This window comes from Triticum aestivum, chromosome 5B (genome assembly GCF_018294505.1).
Source record: "Triticum aestivum cultivar Chinese Spring chromosome 5B, IWGSC CS RefSeq v2.1, whole genome shotgun sequence".
Lineage (NCBI taxonomy): Eukaryota > Viridiplantae > Streptophyta > Magnoliopsida > Poales > Poaceae > Triticum > Triticum aestivum.
Genome location: NC_057807.1, coordinates 648,545,376 through 648,569,252, shown reverse-complemented (window position 1 = coordinate 648,569,252; position 23,877 = coordinate 648,545,376). Strand labels below are relative to the sequence as shown.

Genomic DNA, 23,877 nt, shown 5'->3' with positions numbered 1-23,877 from the left:
TCAAAAAAAAACAAAAACCCCAGCCACAGAAATGCTGACGCGTGGATGCCTATTGGTCCCGGTTGGTGCCACCAACCGGGACCAAAGGCCCTCCTGCCTGGGCTCAGCGGACAGGCCACGTGGAGGCCCATCTGTCCCGGTTCTGGATTGAACCGGGACTAAAGGGTCAGGGCATTAGTACCGACCCTTTAGTCCCGGTTCATGAACCGGGACTAAAGGCCCTCACCAACCGGGACTGTAGGCCCTTTTTCTACTAGTGCCAAACCCTGAGGATCTCAATGGGGACGACGCAGCGGGAGCCGTCGCTGTACCTGATCCGGAGCTTGCGGGGGATTTCTCGAGGGTGCTCCATGTTAAGGACGACGAAGACAGTGGCGAGGTCGGGCGCCGCGAAGCAGGCACGGTCGACCTCCAGCACACCCCCGAAGTGGCAGCAGTTGCCGCGGATCTCCTCCTCCGTCCGCTCCTCCACGGGGTAGCGATGCAGGGCGACGTGGGTGAGGCACTCCATCAGGGTGAAGTTGACGTTGGGCGTCTCCCCCTCGCGCACCAACTTAACCGTCACGCCGCCGGCCACCTTGAACGGCTGCCTGCGCATGGCCACCTCCCGGTCCTCCGGCGTGCGGAAGCACACCACCATGTCACCGAAGCAGCTCGGCGTTTGGAGCTCCAAGTCCTGACACAGGCCCGGGGCCAGGTTGCGGAAGACGGCGCGGAAGAAGGCCTCCGGGTTCGCGCAGCCCGACGCCGTGTCCGGGCTAATGTAGGCGACTAGGCGTACGTGTGGCGCCGTGCGAAGTACAACATCTCCGGATCCGGAGCGGAGACGTTCATGGCGTCTTGGGGTGGGTGAGGATGTGGGCCTGCTCTGCTGTGTTGTGCGTCGGTGGCGCATGTGTGCAAGCTTCGGGGTCGCCGGTCATGTTGGTGGTGAAGGCGTGAGTCTGCAATCTTCTGTGGCTCCCTGCAGAGTTGCTCCGCCGACTGCTGACCGGTGTTACGGTGCCCTGCGCTTGGGCGAAGGGAGATAGTGGTCTCCCTGCACCTGCAGCAGCGGGTGTGGTGAGTTGTGGTCTCTCCACCGTCGCGGCTCGGTCGACTCTGCAGCATGGCATGTGCTCTTTCTGTGGCTGTGTGTTCCTTGCTTTGCATCGCCCGGTCTGTCCTCGTTGTTTTCTTCAGATGCCAATCCAATCTGCGAGGAGTCTCCCTTTGGCTTGATCAAGATGCTTCATTTGTTAGCGGGTGTAATTGTTCCCTCTGCTCTGTTGTAGTAGTGCCGATTGATCCTTGCTTGTAATTTTTCAGCTTGCTCTCAAGCTAGGTTGTTTTCTTTCACAACACCATTGTACCCTAGCCGGTTGATGACTTCATTAGTTTGAAGTCGTGCTGATGGCCTTTTCTCTAAAAAAACACGTCGGCGAAGTCCGGTCAGCCGTCAAAAGGGATCTCCCATGCAGTCACCGGCGGGGAGGCGTCGGTAGGCATCATCGTTGTCTTTGGCGATGGAGAAATCAACGGAAGGTCAGAATACATAGGGTGCATGAGTCGAAAATGCTAAACCTACAAAGAGCCTACGTAAGTCTACGAAACATGCCAAACTAATCTAAACATCCCCCCCCCCCCCCGATTTTCAGGGGGATGAGCCCCAGCCTCCTCTAACAACCAATCCTAATGTCCCACGATGGCTATTACGTAAATGTACATAGCTTCCTTACGTAAGTCTAGCATTACTCATGCATGAAAGTCATCAAGGTTTGAAATATCAGTCAACCCACATTTCTTCGGGAATAACACACTGCATTGTGCTCAATTATTTTCATAGGACCGTACATTTAAAACCAAATTCGGAATATTTAATCTCATAAATCATGCCTAGTCGTAGATATCCAGTTTGAAAACTAGAACTAATTCCATTCACCAGCATGAATTCAGAGGCCACTCTTCTCCCAAACACAGTAGTTGTTGCCTTTAGCCGCAATCTTGAAACCCGAGGGGATCACGTTGTTGCCAATATTGTATCTTGACCCGATCTTGGTTATAACCTTGCCCCCAATCTTGGCAACATAGAGATCGCCCTCGGCCTTGAGGATATCCAGTGTGCTACCCGGATGGATCCCGTTCCTTGACCTGACCCTAGCCAGTGCGGTGATCTCCTGCTTCAGCTTCCAGTCGAACACATGGTCGTAGAACTGCGCGCGCAAAACCAAGTAGCTGTGAGTTCATATCAATAACATTCGATGTGCAATTTGATGTGAAATGTTATGGTGAAGTTGTGCAGTGTGCTACTTACGAGGCATGGTATGCCTGGGTGTGTGAGGATGTAGGCGTAGCCCTGCATGACCTTGTCTGAGGGGAATGGCCACAACCTCTGTGTCGACCCAGTGTCATGGTTGTCGATGAACGTGACGGTTCTCTCCGGCATCCACCCAATCGGACCGGGCGCCTTGCCGTCGCTGCCGCGCATCCTCCCCAGGTTGCCCTGCACGGCCTCCTGGAGAACGCCCTTGGTGGGGAAGTCAAACGCCGTGGCCGGCCCGCTGACGCCATGCACCCAGTTCGCGAGCAGCTGTCGGTCCCTATCGTAGAGCTCACCAACCACGAAAGACGGCTTGCTGTTGTCGACATAGATCTTGGCCATGGCCGCAGAGTATCCCTTGGCAAAGTCGAGGCGCCATCCGACGAAGCCGAGGTCAGTTTTGAGCCAGTTGAGCCAGGCGGAGAGCTCCCTCTGCACCCGCGGGTTGAGATGGTCGATGTCGGGCGCGGCATCGAAGCCGCCGCCGGTGTCCCTGTGGCCGCGGCCGTTGGAGTACTTGGTGTCGTCGCTGCAGATCTCGTCGGGGCCCCAGTCGAGGCGGTTGTCGGACGTTCCTCCCTCGAAGATGCAGTAGACGCCGCGGCCGTCCTTCTTGTCGGCGCAACGGTGGTTGATGACGATGTCGGCGACGCACGAGATGTTCTTGCTGCGGAATGCTTGGATCAGCGACTTGAGGTCGGCCCCGCTGCCGTACTTGGAGTTGAGGTTGTAGAGCTGCCCCGGCAGATAACCCTCCGGCGACACGGACTGCGACGGCGGGGGGAGCCAGACGTGGGTGGCGCCGGTGCTGGCGATGTCCTCCACCTTCCCTTGCATGAACTTGTACCACCCGCCTTGTGTCTTCCATGATTCCCAATTAAACCCCTGGCCAACAAAACACCAAAGCACACACCAACATATGTAATCAAATGTCCTTGCTTGGCTGGAAGGTCAAGAATGAAATGTTTGTAGAGCAAATGGAACTTGAAGACACATTTTCTCACCTGGAAAAGAATTTGAGCCTGTGCTAAGCTGGAGGCGAGACAAAGCACAACAACAAGAAGGCCACAGAGAGTGGCAGAGTGCTTGGCCATAGCTCCAGTCTCTGCAGCGCAGCTCGCCTCTGCTTCCTATGAAATCGGGACTCCTGGACCGACGGCTGCTCCTTGGTTGGCAATGCCTGAGCTCGCTTGTATTTATAGGTACTTGGAGCTCGGAGATAAGTAGGTACCTCAGTAAAAACTATCAATTCTCCTTAATTTTTCTCCAAAGATATCCGCATGGATAAGGACCGCTGGCTTCTGAGATAAAATGGATAAGGAACTAGAGTTTTGTATATTAATTACTGCCGTTTAATTACTCTCCATGTATATCTGCACTAGACAAGCACTCTGCTCATAGTTTTAAAAACCGGACCAGAAAAAACCGAACCGGCGATTCCCATGGTTCTTTAAGCCTGGTGGACCGTTTGAGTAATCGAACCAGGAAAACCCGGTCGAATCAGACAGTTTTTGAAAAAACGTGAACCGGACGGTTGACATAAAACCGAACAGTTTGATGTTGATTCTAGAAAAACCTATTGATTGACTTGTTTTGTGCATACAAGCTGAGGGTAGAGTCGATAAAGAAAAAAAATCATTTTATAGGGTTTCAGCCCATTAGGAGCTTTCTCTCTGGATTTTGTTCACAGGGACAAACCCATCGGGCGCCACCGCCTCTTGCGCAGCCACCCTTGCTCGGCGCGGTGGCACGGTGACCCGGCCTCCCCCTCGCCGCTCCAGCTCTGCACAACAGCAACAACACACCCTTTTCTTATCATGTATATGAATATAATTAACATGTAGGTACTGGTTGTGATTACACATAATTTTTCTATTAATTGATGTATTTGTTGATAATATATATTATTTTGTTGCTTAAAAAATTGATAATCGTACCGGTGAACCGGCACTCAAACCGGGAAAAACCTGAACCGACCGTCTTGGCGGTTCGATTACCGTTTCGAAACTATGACTCTGCTGGTAGTTAGTACTCCCTCCATTCCAAAATATAGTGCGCCCACGCTTCCCGAGGTCCAACTTTGACCATAAATTTAACCAACGAGACCAACTGCGGCGGGAGAAAAAAGTATATAATTGAAAACTTCTTTTGAATACGAATTCACTGATATAATTTTTGCTCCCGCCGCAATCGGTCCTGGTAGTTAAATTTGCGGTCAAAGTTGAAGCACGAGGATAGAGGAAGCACTACATTGTGGAATGGAGGGAGTACCGAATACACTCGGTCAATTACGTGTGCGGAACTTTTGGCTCAGAAAGGAGATCGATGACATGCACCTACAGAACGGAAAACCTGTTTGGCTTCAAGAAGTTAGAAAACGATGACATCTCCAAGAATTCACATCTTTTTTATATAGTAGAAGTTAGCAAACGCAAAGATTAAAATAAACATGTTAGCATGAAATGCTATAGAAAAACACACAAAACACTGAGGCCGTGCTTGGAATGGATGTATTATAATACGGAGGTGTTAATTTACAAGTGTAACTTACCGGTCGTTGTGCAAACTCCAGCCGAAAGTGAAACGACGGAGTGAGGTGTGTATTTTTTACAAGTGTATTTGAAAGAGAAACGGTGATCCAAACAGGGCCTGACATCTTTTAAGTGGTGCATCATGGTGCATATATATCAAACTTCTCAAATGAAAAACATGATCATTTTTATTGATTGATATGAGAAGTGCCTGATCTTGTACTCCCTCCGTCCCAAAATAACTGTCTCAACTTTGTACTAGCTCTAGTACAAAATTGTACTAAGCTTAAGACATTTATTTTGGACGGAGAGAGTATTAATTAAGATGCGTGCTTGGGTGAGCGGCTGCTAGAACTCTCATTATGTACCTTTTACTCTGTGTATTAGATTTTTAAAAAATTAAACTTTCTAAAGTTTGACCAAAATTATATCGAAAAATATCAACATCTACAATACCAGGGGCTTTTTAATATATATAAAGTACTCACACTCGTGCGTCCTCAAGGACAAAAGCATCTACAATACCAAAAAATATAATATGAAAATATATTTCATGATGGATCTGATGATATAGATTTTGCATTGTGAATGTTCATATTTTTTTTGTGCAAACTTGGTCAAACTTCGAAGAGTTTGAATTCAAACAATCCTAATACGCAGAGTAAAAGGAAATGTACTTGCAAAAAAAAAGTAAAAGGAAATGTAGGGAGTGCACTTTATAGTTTTTATTTATACAAAGTCCATATTTTTTATTAACATACAAATTATGAAGACCACAGTTGCACAGTTATTATACGTGCAGCTATAATGTTTCATTCGCTCAGCACAAATCACTCGCTCCCTCTTTAACGGTCGACACAAATCATTTATTTACTGAAAAAAGTGATGCTTCCGTAGATGGAGAAAATGTTTCCGTACTTCCGTGACGAAAAGAATGCATCTTCAGAAATGACGCCAAATCATTTGATAGACAGTGGTCCCATCGTCAAATCATGGTCCGATGGGATTGACAGCAAGCTAGCAGTATTCACCCAACTATGTCAATGCGTGATTTCTGAGAACTGCAACACTGTATGGTGATGTAGATGGTTACATTGCGAAGTTGATCTTACTTATTATTATTCACTGCGTCCGAAAATAAGTGTCCTTGATTTTGTATAACTTTATGACACTTATTTTGAAACTGTGGGAGTACTTGCTTTTGTTGCTAGGTGCCTCCCAGGGAGGGACGGAGCTAGGATTTCGACCTAGGGGGCGCGAGGTTTCACACAAAGTCTCATACGCAACGGCTATGTTGTAAAGGAAATAGGCCCTGGTCTAATGGAGATGCCATGGTGTCAAGAAACTTGATAGAAAATTGATAAATGACAAAACAAATTCACAACACTAGAAACACCGGATAATCTTATGAAATAATAATTTGTAATAATGCAATGTGGGTAAATAATATATTACCTAATCTCATTATTTATTGGAATTGGTGAGATGGACCTCACTGACTCAACACAGTCCCAAAATCAGAATCGAAAAAATATGAACCGATTCTGCTCTCTTCTTCATGTTTACACAAGCACAAGTAGGAATGTTATAGTTGATTCTAAATCTGTCTGATTATACTTCTATAATTTTTAAAGCAAATAACTAATCTGATTTGAGAATCAATTACCTTTTCCCCTTGTGGTTGCTGTTCATCCATGCGTTCGCTCTGCTGTGAACCGGCGACAAGTGTGTGGACCGACAGTTGTATCCCGGCGATCCCTTCCCTTCTCCGCTTCTCTCGATGGTGGCCCGATCAGGCGTCAGTTTCAATAGCAGCGGCGACTTCGAGAGATTAGCGATATGGGAGTGCGTCATCAGGTCGTGGCTGCGTGCTGCAATTAACAGGCCACTTTCCCTTCCACGACGACCTGTTAGGCAATATTCTTTTATGATGAATTTCTTGATTTTAGCATGCAATGGGATGTACATGGGCTGAAGTTTTCACGTTAATGAGAAAGGCGTGAGGAAGGGGTGGTGGTGGGGGGGTGGGGGGGGCGATGGCAGCGCGGGACAAGCGGCAAGCCAAAAAATTAGCGATTAACTGATCGCTATCAAGGGACGAGATGGTCGTTAGTGGGACCCTCCCCCCCCCCCCTCGCCCCCTTAGATTTTTTCCTACTCCCAGGTCGCTCCCAAGCGACTCCGGAGGCACCACTGCCGCCACCCAACAAGTCAATCCTAGCCACCAAATCCCCCTGCCGCTCCTAGAGGAGGCAGACTCTCGGCAGACTGTGACGGCAGGTCCGTCCTCGATACTTCCTCTCTCCCCGAATCTAGCCTCTTCTCCAACCACCACCCCTCATCCGTCCATCAGCCGTCGGCCAGGTCCCAGCGTTGGGATGCTCCAGCGACTCTGCACCGGTGTTTCGAGGCTTTCCTCGAACGTGGTGTCAGATTCAATGCCTAGTTGTCTGCTTTGCATGCCGGCCTCAGGCTTGGACGTGGCACAACAAGAGACGACTTCTCTGCTTCTTGTGTGCATCTTCTCCACTTATTGCGTGCATCTACAGACGCAACAGTGGATGGTTGGGTGATGCGGGGGACCTCCCTGTGTGGGCTGGTCTCTAGCCAGATTCGATCGGATTTGGCGTCGGGACCTGAAGGAAATATGCCCTAGAGGCAATAATAAAGTTATTATTTATTTCCTTATATCATGATAAATGTTTATTATTCATGCTAGAATTGTATTAACCGGAAACATAATACATGTGTGAATACATAGACAAACAGAGTGTCACTAGTATGCCTCTACTTGACTAGCTTGTTGATCAAAGATGGTTATGTTTCCTAACCATAGACATGTGTTGTCATTTGATTAACAGGGTCACATCATTAGGAGAATGATGTGATTGAGATGACTCATTCCGTTAGCTTAGCACATGATCGTTTAGTATATTGCTATTGCTTTCTTCATGACTTATACATGTTCCTATGACTATGAGATTATGCAACTCCCGTTTACCGGAGGAACACTTTGTGTGCTACCAAACGTCACAACGTAACTGGGTGATTATGAAGGAGCTCTACAGGTGCCTCCAAAGGTACATGTTGGGTTGGCGTATTTCGAGATTAGGATTTGTCACTCCGATTGTCGGAGAGGTATCTCTGGGCCCTCTCGGTAATGCACATCACTTAAGCCTTGCAAGCATTGCAACTAATGACTTAGTTGTGAGATGATGTATTACGGAACGAGTAAAGAGATTTGCCGGTAACAAGATTGAACTAGGTATTGAGATACCGACGATCGAATCTCGGGCAAGTAACATACCGATGACAAAGGGAACAACGTATGTTGTTATGCGGTCTGACCGATAAAGATCTTCGTAGAATATGTGGGAGCCAATATGAGCATCCAGGTTCCGCTATTGGTTATTGACCGGAGACGTGTCTCGGTCATGTCTACATTGTTCTCGAACCCGTAGGGTCCGCACGCTTAAAGTTACGATGACAGTTTCATTATGAGTTTATATGTTTTGATGTACCGAAGGTTGTTCGGAGTCCCGGATGTGATCACGGACATGACGAGGAGTCTCGAAATGGTCGAGACATGAAGATTGATATATTGGAAGCCTATGTTTGGACATCGGAAGTGTTCCGGGTGAAATCGGCATTTTACCGGAGTACCGGGAGGTTACCGGAACCCCCCGGTAACTTAATGGGCCTTAATGGGCCTAGTGGAGGAAGAGGAGAGGAGGCCAAGGGGCAGCCGCGCGCCCCTCCCCCCCCAAGTCCGAATTGGACAAGGAGGGGGGCGGCGCCCCCCCCCTTTCCTTTCCCCTCTCTCTCTCCTTCCCCCCCCAAGTCCTAGTCCAACATGGAAAAGGGGGGAGTCCTACTCCCGGTGGGAGTAGGACTCCTCCTGGCGCACCCTCCTCCTGGCCGGCCGCACCCCCCCCCTTGCTCCTTTATATACGGGGGCAAGGGGGGCACCCTAGAGACACAACAATTGATCCTTGAGATCTCTTAGCCGTGTGCGGTGCCACCCTCCACCATAGTCCTCGATAATATTGTAGCGGTGCTTAGGCGAAGCCCTGCGACGGTAGAACATCAAGATCGTCACCACGCCGTCGTGCTGACGGAACTCTTCCCCGACACTTTGCTGGATCAGAGTCCGGGGATCATCATCGAGCTGAACGTGTGCTAGAACTCGGAGGTGCCGTAGTTTCAGTGCTTGATCGGTCGGGTCGTGAAGACGTACGACTACATCAACCGCGTTGTTATAACGCTTCCGCTTTCGGTCTACGAGGGTACGTGGACACACTCTCCCCTCTCATTGCTATGCATCACCATGATCTTGCGTGTGCGTAGGAATTTTTGAAATTACTACGTTCCCCAATAGTGGCATCCGAGCCTAGTTTTATGCGTAGGTGTCATATGCACGAGTAGAACACAAGTGAGTTGTGGGCGATATAAGTCATTCTGCTTACCAGCATGTCATACTTTGGTTCAGCGGTATTGTGAGATGAAGCGGCCCGGACCGACATTACGCGTACGCTTACGCGAGACTGGTTTCACCGCCACGAGCACTAGTTGCTTAAAGGTGACCGGCGGGTGTCTGTCTCTCTCACTTTAGTTGAACCGAGTGTGGCTACGCCCGGTCCTTGCGAAGGTTAAAACAGCACCAACTTGACAAACTATCGTTGTGGTTTTGATGCGTAGGTAAGAACGGTTCTTGCTCAGCCCGTAGCAGCCACGTAAAATTTGCAACAACAAAGTAGAGGACGTCTAACTTGTTTTTGCAGGGCATGTTGTGATGTGATATGGTCAAGACATGATGCTAAATTTTATTGTATGAGATGATCATGTTTTGTAACCGAGTTATCGGCAACTGGCAGGAGCCATATGGTTGTCGCTTTATTGTATGCAATGCAATCGCCCTGTAATGCTTTACTTTATCACTAAGCGGTAGCGATAGTCGTAGAAGCATAAGATTGGCGAGACAACAACGATGCTACGATGGAGATCAAGGTGTCGCGCCGGGACAATGGTGATCATGACGGTGCTTCGAAGATGGAGATCACAAGCACAAGATGATGATGGCCATATCATATCACTTATATTGATTGCATGTGATGTTTATCTTTTATGCATCTTATCTTGCTTTGATTGACGGTAGCATTATAAGATGATCCCTCACTAAATTATCATAGTACAAGTGTTCTCCCTGAGTATGCACCGTTGTGAAAGTTCTTCGTGCTGAGACACCACATGATGATCGGGTCTGATAGGCTCTACGTTCAAATACAACGGGTGCAAAACAGTTGCACACGCGGAATACTCAGGTTAAACTTGACGAGCCTAGCATATAACAGATATGGCCTCGGAACACGGAGACCGAAAGGTCGAGCGTGAATCATATAGTAGATATGATCAACATATTGATGTTCACCGTTGAAACTACTCCATCTCACATGATGATCGGACATGATGTAGTTGATATGGATCACGTAATCACTTAGAGGATTAGAGGGATGTCTATCTAAGTGGGAGTTCTTTAGTAATATGATTAATTGAACTTAAATTTATCATGAACTTAGTACCTGATAGTATCTTGCTTGTCTATGTTAATTGTAGATAGATGGCCCGTGCTGTTGTTCCGTTGAATTTTAATGCGTTCCTTGAGAAAGCAAAGTTGAAAGATGATGGTAGCAATTACACGGACTGGGTCCGTAACTTGAGGATTATCCTCATTGCTGCACAGAAGAATTACGTCCTGGAAGCACCGCTGGGTGCCAGGCCTGCTGCTGGAGCAACACCAGATGTTATGAACGTCTGGCAGAGCAAAGCTGATGACTACTCTATAGTTCAGTGTGCCATGCTTTACGGCTTAGAACCGGGTCTTCAACGACGTTTTGAACGTCATGGAGCATATGAGATGTTCCAGGAGTTGAAGTTAATATTTCAAGCAAATGCCCGGATTGAGAGATATGAAGTCTCCAATAAGTTCTACAGCTGCAAGATGGAGGAGAACAGTTCTGTCAGTGAGCATATACTCAAAATGTCTGGGTATAATAATCACTTGATTCAACTGGGAGTTAATCTTCCGGATGATAGCGTCATTGACAGAATTCTCCAATCACTGCCACCAAGCTACAAGAGCTTTGTGATGAACTATAATATGCAAGGGATGGAAAAGACTATTCCCGAGCTCTTCGCGATGCTAAAAGCTGCGGAGGTAGAAATCAAGAAGGAGCATCAAGTGTTGATGGTTAACAAGACCACTAGTTTCAAGAAAAAGGGCAAAGGGAAGAAGAAGGGAAACTTCAAGAAGAACAGCAAACAAGTTGCTGCTCAGGAGAAGAAACCCAAGTCTGGACCTAAGCCTGAAACTGAGTGCTTCTACTGCAAGCAGACTGGTCACTGGAAGCGGAACTGCCCCAAGTATTTGGCGGATAAGAAGGATGGCAAGGTGAACAAAGGTATATGTGATATACATGTTATTGATGTGTACCTTACTAATGCTCGCAGTAGCACCTGGGTATTTGATACTGGTTCTGTTGCTAATATTTGCAACTCGAAACAGGGACTACGGATTAAGCGAAGATTAGCTAAGGACGAGGTGACGATGCGCGTGGGAAATGGTTCCAAAGTCGATGTGATCGCGGTCGGCACGCTACCTCTACATCTACCTTCGGGATTAGTTTTAGACCTAAATAATTGTTATTTGGTGCCAGCGTTGAGCATGAACATTATATCTGGATCTTGTTTGATGCGAGACGGTTATTCATTTAAATCAGAGAATAATGGTTGTTCTATTTATATGAGTAATATCTTTTATGGTCATGCACCCTTGAAGAGTGGTCTATTTTTATTGAATCTCGATAGTAGTGATACACATATTCATAATGTTGAAGCCAAAAGATGCAGAGTTGATAATGATAGTGCAACTTATTTGTGGCACTGCCGTTTAGGTCATATCGGTGTAAAGCGCATGAAGAAACTCCATACTGATGGACTTTTGGAACCACTTGATTATGAATCACTTGGTACTTGCGAACCGTGCCTCATGGGCAAGATGACTAAAACACCGTTCTCCGGTACTATGGAGAGAGCAACTGATTTATTGGAGATCATACATACAGATGTATGTGGTCCGATGAATGTTGAGGCTCGTGGCGGATATCGTTATTTTCTCACCTTCACAGATGATTTGAGCAGATATGGGTATATCTACTTAATGAAGCATAAGTCTGAAACATTTGAAAAGTTCAAAGAATTTCAGAGTGAAGTTGAAAATCATCGTAACAAGAAAATAAAGTTTCTACGATCTGATCGTGGAGGAGAATATTTGAGTTACGAGTTTGGTCTACATTTGAAACAATGCGGAATAGTTTCGCAACTAACGCCACCCGGAACACCACAGCGTAATGGTGTGTCCGAACGTCGTAATCGTACTTTACTAGATATGGTGCGATCTATGATGTCTCTTACAGATTTACCGCTGTCATTTTGGGGTTATGCTTTAGAGACGGCCGCATTCACGTTAAATAGGGCACCATCAAAATCCGTTGAGACGACGCCTTATGAACTGTGGTTTGGCAAGAAACCAAAGTTGTCGTTTCTGAAAGTTTGGGGCTGCGATGCTTATGTGAAAAAGCTTCAACCTGATAAGCTCGAACCCAAATCGGAGAAATGTGTCTTCATAGGATACCCAAAGGAGACTGTTGGGTACACCTTCTATCACAGATCCGAAGGCAAGACGTTTGTCGCTAAATTCGGAAACTTTCTGGAGAAGGAGTTTCTCTCGAAAGAAGTGAGTGGGAGGAAAGTAGAACTTGATGAGGTAACTGTACCTGCTCCCTTATTGGAAAGTAGTATATCGCAGAAACAGGTTTCTGTGACACCTACACCAATTAGTGAGGAAGATAATGATGATGATCATGAAACTTCAGATCAAGTTGTTACTGAACCTCGTAGATCAACCAGAGTAAGATACGCACCAGAGTGGTACGGTAATCCTGTTCTGGAAGTCATGTTACTAGACCATGATGAACCTACGAACTATGAAGAAGCGATGGTGAGCCCAGATTCCGCAAAATGGCTTGAGGCCATGAAATCTGAGATGGGATCCATGTATGAGAACAAAGTGTGGACTTTGGTTGACTTGCCCGATGATCGGCAAGCAATTGAAAATAAATGGATCTTCAAGAAGAAGACTGACGCTGGCGGTAATGTTACTATCTACAAAGCTCGACTTGCTGCGAAGGTTTTTGACAAGTTCAAGGGGTTGACTACGATGAGACCTTCTCACCCGTAGCGATGCTTAAGTCTGTCCGAATCATGTTAGCAATTGCCGCATTTTATGATTATGAAATATGGCAGATGGATGTCAAAACTGCATTCCTGAATGGTTTTCTGGAAGAAGAGTTGTATATGATGCAACCGGAAGGTTTTGTCGATCCAAAGGGAGCTAACAAAGTGTGCAAGCTCCAGCGATCCATTTATGGACTGGTGCAAGCCTCTCGGAGTTGGAATAAACGCTTTGATAGTGTGATCAAAGCATTTGGTTTTATACAGACTTTTGGAGAAGCCTGTATTTACAAGAAAGTGAGTGGGAGCTCTGTAGCATTTCTGATACTATATGTAGATGACATATTGCTGATCGGAAATGATATAGAATTTCTGGATAGCATAAAAGGATACTTGAATAAGAGTTTTTCAATGAAAGACCTCGGTGAAGCTGCTTACATATTGGGCATTAAGATCTATAGAGATAGATCAAGGCGCTTAATTGGACTTTCACAAAGCACATACCTTGACAAAGTTTTGAAGAAGTTCAAAATGGATCAAGCAAAGAAAGGGTTCTTGCCTGTGTTACAAGGTGTGAAGTTGAGTAAGACTCAATGCCCGACCACTGCAGAAGATAGAGAAAAGATGAAAGAAGTTCCCTATGCTTCAGCCATAGGATCTATCATGTATGCAATGCTGTGTACCAGACCTGATGTGTGCCTTGCTATAAGTTTAGCAGGGAGGTACCAAAGTAATCCAGGAGTGGATCACTGGACAGCGGTCAAGAACATCCTGAAATACCTGAAAAGGACTAAGGATATGTTTCTCGTTTATGGAGGTGACAAAGAGCTCATCGTAAATGGTTACGTTGATGCAAGCTTTGACACTGATCCGGACGATTCTAAATCGCAAACCGGATACGTGTTTACATTGAACGGTGGAGCTGTCAGTTGGTGCAGTTCTAAACAAAGCGTTGTGGCGGGATCTACATGTGAAGCGGAGTACATAGCTGCTTCGGAAGCAGCAAACGAAGGAGTCTGGATGAACGAGTTCTATCCGATCTATGTGTCATACCTAGTGCATCGGGTCCAATGAAAATCTTTTGTGACAATACTGGTGCAATTGCTTTGGCGAAGGAATCCAGATTTCACAAAAGAACCAAGCACATCAAGAGACACTTCAATTCCATTCGGGATTTAGTCCAAGTGGGAGACATAGAAATTTGCAAGATACATACGGATCTGAATGTAGCAGACCCGTTGACTAAGCCTCTTCCATGAGCAAAACATGATCAGCACCAAGGCTCCATGGGTGTTAGAATCATTACAGTGTAATCTAGATTATTGACTCTAGTGCAAGTGGAAGACTGAAGGAAATATGCCCTAGAGGCAATAATAAAGTTATTATTTATTTCCTTATATCATGATAAATGTTTATTATTCATGCTAGAATTGTATTAACCGAAAACATAATACATGTGTGAATACATAGACAAACAGAGTGTCACTGGTATGCCTCTACTTGACTAGCTTGTTGCTCAAAGATGGTTATGTTTCCTAACCATAGACATGTGTTGTCATTTGATTAACATCATTAGGAGAATGATGTGATTGACATGACCCATTCCATTAGCTTAGCACACGATCGTTTAGTATATTGCTATTGCTTTCTTCATGACTTATACATGTTCCTATGACTATGAGATTATGCAACTCCCGTTTACCGGAGGAACACTTTGTGTGCTACCAAACGTCACAACGTAATTGGGTGATTATAAAGGAGCTCTACATGTGTCTCCAAAGGTACATGTTGGGCTGGCGTATTTCGAGATTAGGATTTGTCACTCCGATTGTCGGAGAGGTATCTCTGGGCCCTCTCGGTAATGCACATCACTTAAGCCTTGCAAGCATTTCAACTAATGAGTTAGTTGTGAGATGATGTATTACGGAACGAGTAAAGAGACTTGCCAGTAACAAGATTGAATTAGTTATTGAGATACCGACGATCGAATCTCGGGCAAGTAACATACCGATGACAAAGGGAACAACGTATGTTGTTATGCGGTCTGAATGATAAAGATCTTCGTAGAATATGTGGGAGCCAATATGAGCATCCAGGTTCCGCTATTGGTTATTGACCGGAGACGTGTCTCGGTCATGTCTACATTGTTCTCGAACCCGTAGGGTCCGCACGCTTAAAGTTACGATAACAGTTTCATTATGAGTTTATATGTTTTGATGTACCGAAGGTTGTTCGGAGTCCCGGATGTGATCACGGACATGACGAGGAGTCTCGAAATGGTCGAGACATGAAGATTGATATATTGGAGGCCTATGTTTGGACATCGGAAGTGTTCCGAGTGAAATCGGCATTTTACCGGAGTATCGGGAGGTTACCGGGACCCCCTGATAACTTAATGGGCCTTAATGTGCCTAGTGGAGAAAGAGGAGAGGAGGCCAAGGGGCAGCCGCGCGCTCCCCCCCCCCCCAAGTCTGAATTGGACAAGGAGGGGGGGCGCCCCCCCTTTCCTTTCCCCTCTCTCTCTCTCCTTCCCCCCAAATCCTAGTCCAACATGGAAAAGGGGGGGAGTCCTACTCCCGGTGGGAGTAGGACTCCTCCTGGCGCGCCCTCCTCCTGGCCGGCCGCACCCCCCTTGCTCCTTTATATACGGGGGCGGGGGGGGCACCCCAGAGACACAACAATTGATCCTTGAGATCTCTTAGCCGTGTGCGGTGCCCCCCCCCCCTCCACCATAGTCCTCGATAATATTGTGGCGGTGCTTAGGCGAAGCCTTGCGACGGTAGAACATCAAGATCGTCACCACGTCGTCGTGCTGACGGAACTCTTCCCTGACACTTTGCTGGATCGGAGTCCGGGGATCATCATCGAGCTGAACGTGTGCTAGAACTCGGAGGTGTCGTAGTTTCGGTGCTTGATCGGTCGGGCCGTGAAGACGTACGACTACATCAACTGCGTTGTTATAACGCTTCCGCTTTCGGTCTACGAGGGTACGTGGACACACTCTCCCCTCTCGTTGCTATGCATCACCATGATCTTGCGTGTGCGTAGGAAATTTTGAAATTACTACGTTCCCCAACAGGACCTTGGTGTGCGCAGGGATTCCCACTGGATGTGGACCATGGCGGCGAGGTGTTGGCCTTCCGCGCAGGTGGTGGCCGGCTAGCCACGCTACAGTCTATGCCTTGCGGTGGTGATTAAGATCCGATCGGCCGTATGGTGATGACTACAAAATACTGCAGTGACTTCCTACGGCTCCACGACGACGATGGTCATCGAAAGGTTGGGAGGGGTTATGTCTCCTAATTCGGTGGTTGACTTCGATGGTGAGTTTTAAATTATATAGGACGGCTTGACGCAGAGGGATGGTTGTGCAGTGGAGACGGTCACATTGCATATAGCAGATGGAATTGCAGAAAAGTGGTAACGGCAACACGTGGGTGACTTCCATAATGGTGCTACTCGAGCACCCGGTCTTGAGCTCCGGGGCAAAATCTTAGGTCAGACCCGAGTGGTTATACCTCGCAACTGCGACGCTTTTCTTACGTCGTTACCTTCTTGAAGGCATTGCTTGGATTGGCTCAGACTGATCTTCAGGGTGAAAATCTAGACTATGGCCTTGTGGTTGGATCCGGTGAGGCGGCGTCTAAGTGTCGCTTCCTTCCGGAAGGCGTTGCCGTTGAAGAACCTCATTGTCCATGTGGTGTCATGAGATGGTTAGTGCGGATATGGTCATTGTTGTAGCTTGTCGATCGCAAATCTGATCGCCTTGGTTTTTCTTTTCCTTTTTCCTCACCTTTGCATAGCTTTGGTCTTCAATGACTTGACATGTTGTCGGGCTGTTGTGTGCATCTTAGTTATGCAGAGATCGGGTGTGTGCTCATTATGCTACGTATCTTCTTTATGGTCCATTTTGAGCTAATAAAATCCATAAAAAAAACTTGCTTAGTGTCGCTTCTTTGGAGGCTTGATTTATGTTAGAAGCTAAATAAGATTACAAGACATCTTCACCTGATGTCCCCACGCGTTATGCTGCCGAATTTTTTTGTGAGGGTTTGCCGTCAAAATTTTGGCCTTGTTTGTAATGAAGCGAAAACTTTAGGGTGTTTTGTGTAAAATGTTAGGGTCTTGGCTGTGAGACTTTGTTATTTCGTGAGAATGAAAAAATTAAAATTAGTTAATTCGCTTTAAAGAAGAAAGAAAGTAAAAAAAAACAATTAATTCACTTTGAAGAAAGAGAGATCAATCAGGGGGAAAAGGGTTGGACAACAAGTGCGTGCACGCTTGAGTCGTATGTATGTTTGTTGGCAAAAAACTTGGTTCGTTGATCTGAGCGCGTGAGCAAAGAAAACGACATCTTCTCCTAAACGCAGAAACAAATTCCATCGTAAGTTGGCTCACGCGCGCTCGGCAACTCGGCTGAAAAATGGAGCAGAGTAATTTTTTCGCCTTGGCCCTGGAAATGGAGAAATGGAGCGACAAATTTTCCATTGCGATTGGAACTGCACCTGCACCTGCACGTCGGTAGAAAACATTAACCAAAATGCACTTGCATGCATCCCCGCTCACCAAGTCAAGTCAGACGTAGTGGTTCGTCAAAGTAAAAAAAGTCAAGGTAGGCGCGGTGTGGCCATTACTCTAGCGGGTCATAGACCTCCAGGGTGCAGCCAGCAACCCCACCTACAGGCTTCCCTGCTGCAGAGTCACAGCCTTCCTCATGTCAAGGGCTAGTGAATAGTGATTCAGCTAGTACTCCCGAGTACAGGGGCGGAGACAGGGGGGGTGCGAGCAGGGGTCAGACACCCCCATTGCCTCGCCCCCCTAAGGGCATCTCCAACAGGTTGTATGTTAGTCTTGTTGGTAAAATATCCATATCATCAACCAACAAGCTATCATACAACTATTCCAATGGGTTGTATGTAAGATGTCCAATAGATGGTGAGAAAATAAATGTGATTGCTCTCTATTTCACCTTGGAGCTTGTGCAAAGGTTGTTGGTTAATCTACATACAACTTTGCTCTCTCTCCACATTTAACACATGCCACATCATCACTATGTCCTAGGTGGCAAATTTACCAACACCTATCTTACAACTATTGGAGACGCCCTAATAGGTTTCGTTAGGTTCTAAGTATAGTAGTTTAGACATATATGTATATCTGGCTGACCTGTCGACTGTCGTATAGTCGTAGTTATACGTTTATTTAGCGCTAATGGCCTAGCATGCCAACTTCCCAACCCAAAGGCCCAAAGCATCGCTGATCGCTAGGTTATACATAGGCGTCAGGATTACATCCGGCCGTCAGATCGAGTAGTTAATTTGCTATCCTTTCCATTATTATGTACGTGGCTACTGGCTTCTAGCTAGGTCTACTAGTTCCCTACGTTCTTGCGCCGTCGCCCGTCGCAGCGTCCCTTCTCGGCGTTCTCGCGGCTTCCGCCGTTGTGGTTGTGGTTGTGGGCGTTTGATGAAGAGGCGGCGGTGCCCCGATCGCGTTGTAGTTTACATTTTGAGACGGACTATATGGAACACCACTACGTGTTTGGTTCGGCTGCTGGTAACGCAAACGGCAAGGACGATGCTGGGCCCTGGGCGTCGGCCAATCGATCGCGTGCCTGGGTCGGTCGCCTCGCCAGCCCCACCATCACCCTGCGCGCAGCCGTTCGATCACCCCATCTCACCCCTCTCAAGCTCAGAAGCGAACCGGTCGACCACCGGCAAGCCCAGCTCCACAGACGTCGTTGACTCCGGCGAGAAGCAACAATGGCGCGTGCCCTCCGGCTATCTCGCTCCGTCGACCTCGAGCTCATCGTTTGTGCATTTGTCCAGGAGGTTTTTTAGCAATTGAAGTGTGCATTGCGTAAGTTTTCGTACGTGTAGCATTGCTCTGCCGTATGTCATTGTCGACGTCCCTTCTCTCAGCCTCCACGACACAAATATGAATGTGATATTTGTGCGTGGATGAACTGTTTCGGGTAGCAACATTCTTATGCGAGTTGTGGTAATTCCTTGGGTGCGGGTTTTAAGGAGAGATACGTGAATAGGTTTGCAATCCAGTTAGGTACGTACGAATGCGAAAGATTAATAGTGGAGACCAATCCATTATTCAACCATGACTACAGTAGTAGCAGGGCAGGCGAAATACAGGTACTACTAGACCATGGAGGTGCGCGTTGCCGCACCCGTTCATCCTAAAAAAATAGAAACAATAAAGAAAGTTTGGATGATAAAAATATTTGATGAAATTTCATTGATTCAAATAACAATATTTTGATATAGTTGGCGTGGTATAATCATCAACCGATAATTAGAATTGATCCACAGATCACATAATTGCGTTTGTGTTCATGATTTTCCTGTTCAAACATTTTTTTCGATCATAGGGGCCACACGGCCCCCATTTTCATTACACAGCATACAAATCAAGTCTTATACAAACTTAACTTTCGATGCCTAACATATGCACCAGGAAGACCTACTCCTACATCTTGAGGCACTTCAAACTGCACCTACGGGATGCTACAGCGAAAGAACACTCCCAAAGCTCCGTCGCTCCATATGTTGCCTAACAATTTGCATCAGGGAGAAATAAACTCCTACAACCTGAAGATACCAGACTCTGCACCTACAGGGTGCTATAGCAAAAGAACAAGAGAGGATCATCGCAAATGCTACATCTTTCAACACTTGCTCAACAGAGTCTCCGTATAGCAGGGCCCCGGCCGTAAGCACACTTGAAGATGTCCCTCACTATCTGGACCTACCTCTTGGTCACTTCCTTAAGAGTTTTTTGCACTCCTCTTTTCTGTAGCACACCCCATGAATCCGACACAGAACATAAGGAGAAGATTATGTCAGTAGGATCTTTAGGTAAAGAACTTTGAAAGCAAGATTCACTTCTAGCTTTCCAGATCGACCACAACAAAGTAGCCGTACCAATAGCTATAACCACTCTATCTTTCCCTGTATAATATGGAAGCCAATTCTGGCAAAAGTCAAAGAATGATAGGGGTGTTTGGGGATTTCCCAAAGCACTCCCAACTACATTCCATAAAAACCGAGCAAAAGAGCAAGTGAAAAACAGATGATCAATACATTCATTGGCAACACAAAATTCACATTTGTTGGTGCCTTTCCAGCCTTTTTTACACAAGTTGTCCTTGGTCAGGATCCTCCCTTTGATAACTAACCATATAAAAGCCTTCATTTTCAAAGGTACCTTTAGTTTCCAGAGAAACTTAAAAGGGAACACTACTCTCCTAGCAATAATATATTGATAAAGAGATTTAACAGAGAACTGACCAGAGCAAAAAATGTACAAACTCCGATCTAAGAAAAAATAATCTAGAGACTATCTTCTGAAGCTAACATCTGCTCTTGCACATAGTCCAACTCTCAAGATGAGTTCTTGGTTGGAATGTCTCCAAATAATTGGCTATCTTCTCTATAGAACTACAGAATATATACATAGTTACCAAGATTTTTCCAATACAGTGAGTTGACATGGTTCCTATAAATTCCGTTCCTTGAATGGATTTTTTTCATTACTCCAACTGATTCAAGAAAAAGGACCACAACGTTTTGATTCCCTTATATAGTTTCATGACCCATTCCTTCAAGTCAGAATGTGTGAAGAAAATGGCAATCCAAATAAAATACTATCTTTGCAGGGAAAATTAGATATGTTACTCTCCGAAGTAGTCAAAGTATATGATGTGATGGCATGACATTTTGCATCATTTAACGGGAAAATATTTCATTGATAATTCTGTCATCGTCGTTTCTTCCCTTTCCACCTATAAGAATGTTGTCGGAAACGGAAAGGTACCTGCAGTACAAGTTTCGTCACAGTAGTTCTCTTCTCACACAAAATAGTTTCATCATAATATTACCACGAATAATTTTATCTTTTCAGATCGGTTTTGCCTACATGACCGACCATGAATTTATGTGTGTACAAGTAGAGAATAAACACTTCCTTCAAGCTGCAATCAACACATTGTTTTCAGCATAAATAAATAAATCATGGGAACAAAAGGGTCTCGAGGGAAAAACAAATTCATGTTGTACCAGATCTTCTGAAGGCAAGTGAAATTGGTACAAATGTTGAGCGATGGCTCCAGTTTGATCATTGGTTTCAAAATGTGATGGCTTACCCTTGGATTTAGCTCTCTATCTTTTGAGCACGGTTTGCAACCTGAAACTTTACTATCAGGAACTTGACATAAGGTTGGACTTTTCCAATATCAGGTGCTCCGTTCTTCAGTCTTCACTTGTTTGATGATTCTGTTCTAAATTACGCAAACTCTGAAACCTGCTAAAAGGCAAATCAGAAAAGGCATATTAAAAGATCGAACAGGGTTCTAAGAAAACACTGAAAGAGCTCAACGAGGAGTGAAGCAACAGGGGTGGACCAACATAAAACCCAAAAAAAGAAAGGAAAGTCAAGTGGACATGTTGGTCACCGCTTGACAACTCTTTGTATCATCGCCAAGCCACTCCCTGCTCCTAGATGACAGATTATACATTGAACAATTCGTCTCCTCATCTATGGGAAACAGGGAACAACATGGAGGCCCATGCACGCCGAGGAAAGCTGGAGAAGGACACTGACAGCGTGGGTCGGTGCCGCATGGTTGAAACTAAGCAGCTCGCGGACCAGATCCAGAGGAGACGATCGCCGTATTGGTGAAAAGAAGAAAGGACCTAGGCTGATTCATAAGTCGAGGATCTGAGGAGATGAGCAGAACAACAGCCACATATCGCGTCGCGGCAGCGCTGAGGAACGCATGAAGAACGCCGGTTCCGGAGAGACGAAGAGGCAAGGGATGAACGCTATGGGCCTCAACCATCCATTTTTGGGCCTACGTAGGTTGTCCCGTTCAGCCGGCCTGATTAATGAGAGGATTCCCAGATCGCTATGCGGAGCAGCGGCCTGCTACGGTGAGCCAAAACGACCATAGGCACCTTGTGGCAGGATAGACCCATCTCGAACGTCATTAGCCTGATCTGACGGCCAGAAATATTAAATCGCTGTGAGGGGTTCTAGGTAGCTGTGTTATACTGTTTAGCAATTTATTCAGCCATGAACTCCTCCATCGAACACTTCGTGCCATCACTTCACGCCACCCGCGTGCATGCGTCGGACCATCAGTTCGCCCGCCGATCGGTCGCTCACTGTATCCTGCATGCATGCAAATGCGCCATGTGAATCAACAAGTTTGACGATCGAGCTAGCATTTTTCCATGCATGCAAAATCCCCAGTGCACTCCGCAAGTGGTGCGAGGGCTTACTTGTCGCAGTCGGTGTGGGGGCTGACGGGGATGGAGATGCCGAGCTTGCAGAGCGCGGGTAGCTGCCGGGCGCGGTCCGGGAGCACGCCGAAGGACGGGCCGGACTGCTCCAGGCACCTGCAGAGCGCGCGCCGCGCGCCTGGCGTGCCCGCCGTCCTCCGCAGCCCCTGCGCGCCGCGGCAGCAGCTCTCGCTCGGCGCCCCGGCGACGGCGCCCACCAGGAACGACCCGCACGGGATCAGCGCGCTCACCGCGTCCCCGCACGACACCTCAGCCGCCGCCTCGGCGACCAGCACGTCGGCTGCCAGCGCTGCCATGGCAGCCGCGAGGAGCATCACCACGACGAGGATGGCATTGGCCCTACGAGTGCTAGGCGCCATCGTGCTGTACTCTACGCTCTCGACGAACGATGCGTGGGCTGGAGAGAGTGCTGTAGACATATGTATAGGGCGAGGAGGTCAGGAAGGTTGGTGGAGCACCTGAATGCGCCATGCCGCTCGCCGCGTACTCGTTGCCGCTTTGGGTGCTCTTCTCGTAACCGCTCCCCGGAGGCTTATTAAATCGGAGACCCTGATCGAGTAGAAGGCGCTCGCCGGCCTACTCAATGAGCGCCGCACTGTGCCGGTGCAACTGCAACGCCCACCTTGGCTTAATTGATCTGCTGCCAATGGAGTATTCATAACGATCTCAGTGCGCCAGCTCGCGTCAGCTTTTCCGCGCTTCTCGTGCAAGTGAGCGTACCTTGTGTAGCTGTTCTTTGTCATACATTCATCGGCGATTCAGAACACTTGGCTTTTCCTTACCATTTATTACCCCATCAGAACCATAATATAAGAGCGTTTGACTGTTAAAAACGCTCTTATATTATAGGACACTAGTATCAAAAACGCTCTTGTATTATGGAATGAATAGAGTCCTCCTTACCCCATTACAATTTATACGGGCATACGGCCTATAAATTTTGGGGGCACTGATGAACTGGCCCTAATTTTGGCCGGTCACATCCCAGACGTCCATAGCATAACCCTCAGGTACAACAGTAACACACGATCGACAGAGAAATCATAATCCTTATCAGTAACACAGATAAGTGAAGTAGTAAAAGTAGGGTCATATTTCATTCTAGCATTCAAAAAAATTTCTTTCAGCTTAACTAACAGTTTTTTAAGATTATATCTATCATTGCAAGCAACAAAGTCTCTATCAGTTTCTTCATCCATAACATAACCCTCAAGTACAACATGCAATTCATATTTAAGGGGAGAATCTTCATCATCGCTTTCATTAATATCATCAGTTTCAATAATTTTATTCTCTCTAACCCTAGCAATTCACCTAATGTCACAGTATTATCAAATAGAGAAGTAGTATCATCATAAGCATCATGCATAGCAGAAGTGGCATCATCAATAACACGCGACATATCAGAATCATAGCAGGTGCATGTGTAGGTGTCGCAAATTTA

The 23,877-nt window shown here is 46.6% G+C and overlaps 2 protein-coding genes across 3 annotated transcripts; both read right to left on the bottom strand.

Moving 5' to 3' along the window:
- Nucleotides 1-1,783: 1,783 nt before the first annotated feature.
- On the bottom strand, nucleotides 1,784-3,468 carry LOC123117387 (alpha-amylase AMY3-like). Its single transcript, XM_044538155.1, has 3 exons — nucleotides 3,304-3,468; nucleotides 2,294-3,184; nucleotides 1,784-2,192 (listed from the first exon to the last, which is right to left on the bottom strand). Exons 1-3 carry the CDS (start codon nucleotides 3,391-3,393, stop codon nucleotides 1,932-1,934), a joined length of 1,242 nt encoding a protein of 413 aa, XP_044394090.1. The 5' UTR covers nucleotides 3,394-3,468; the 3' UTR covers nucleotides 1,784-1,931.
- A 17,692-nt stretch (nucleotides 3,469-21,160) lies between these two features.
- Nucleotides 21,161-22,808, bottom strand: LOC123113891 (non-specific lipid-transfer protein A). 2 transcript variants are annotated; one of them, XR_006456282.1, is made up of 3 exons: nucleotides 22,413-22,808; nucleotides 22,183-22,302; nucleotides 21,161-21,432 (listed from the first exon to the last, which is right to left on the bottom strand). XR_006456282.1 is itself a non-coding variant. In XM_044535211.1 (2 exons), the coding sequence occupies exons 1-2, from the start codon at nucleotides 22,790-22,792 to the stop codon at nucleotides 22,293-22,295; spliced, it is 390 nt and encodes a 129-aa protein (XP_044391146.1). In that variant the 5' UTR covers nucleotides 22,793-22,808; the 3' UTR covers nucleotides 21,161-22,292. The 2 variants fall into 2 exon arrangements, 1 of the variants encoding a protein (XP_044391146.1); XM_044535211.1 differs by having other exon boundaries at nucleotides 21,161-22,302.
- Between the last annotated feature and the right edge of the window lie 1,069 nt (nucleotides 22,809-23,877).

Coding starts and splice junctions, on each gene's coding strand:
- LOC123113891 (XM_044535211.1), bottom strand. CDS start 22,792: ATGGCGCCTAGCACTCGTAGGGCCAATGCCATCCTCGTCGTGGTGATG.
- LOC123117387 (XM_044538155.1), bottom strand. CDS start 3,393: ATGGCCAAGCACTCTGCCACTCTCTGTGGCCTTCTTGTTGTTGTGCTT. Junction 3,185..3,303: donor AGGCTCAAATTCTTTTCCAG/GTGAGAAAATGT, acceptor TTTGTTGGCCAG/GGGTTTAATTGGGAATCATG. Junction 2,193..2,293: donor ACCCAGGCATACCATGCCTC/GTAAGTAGCACA, acceptor TTGCGCGCGCAG/TTCTACGACCATGTGTTCGA.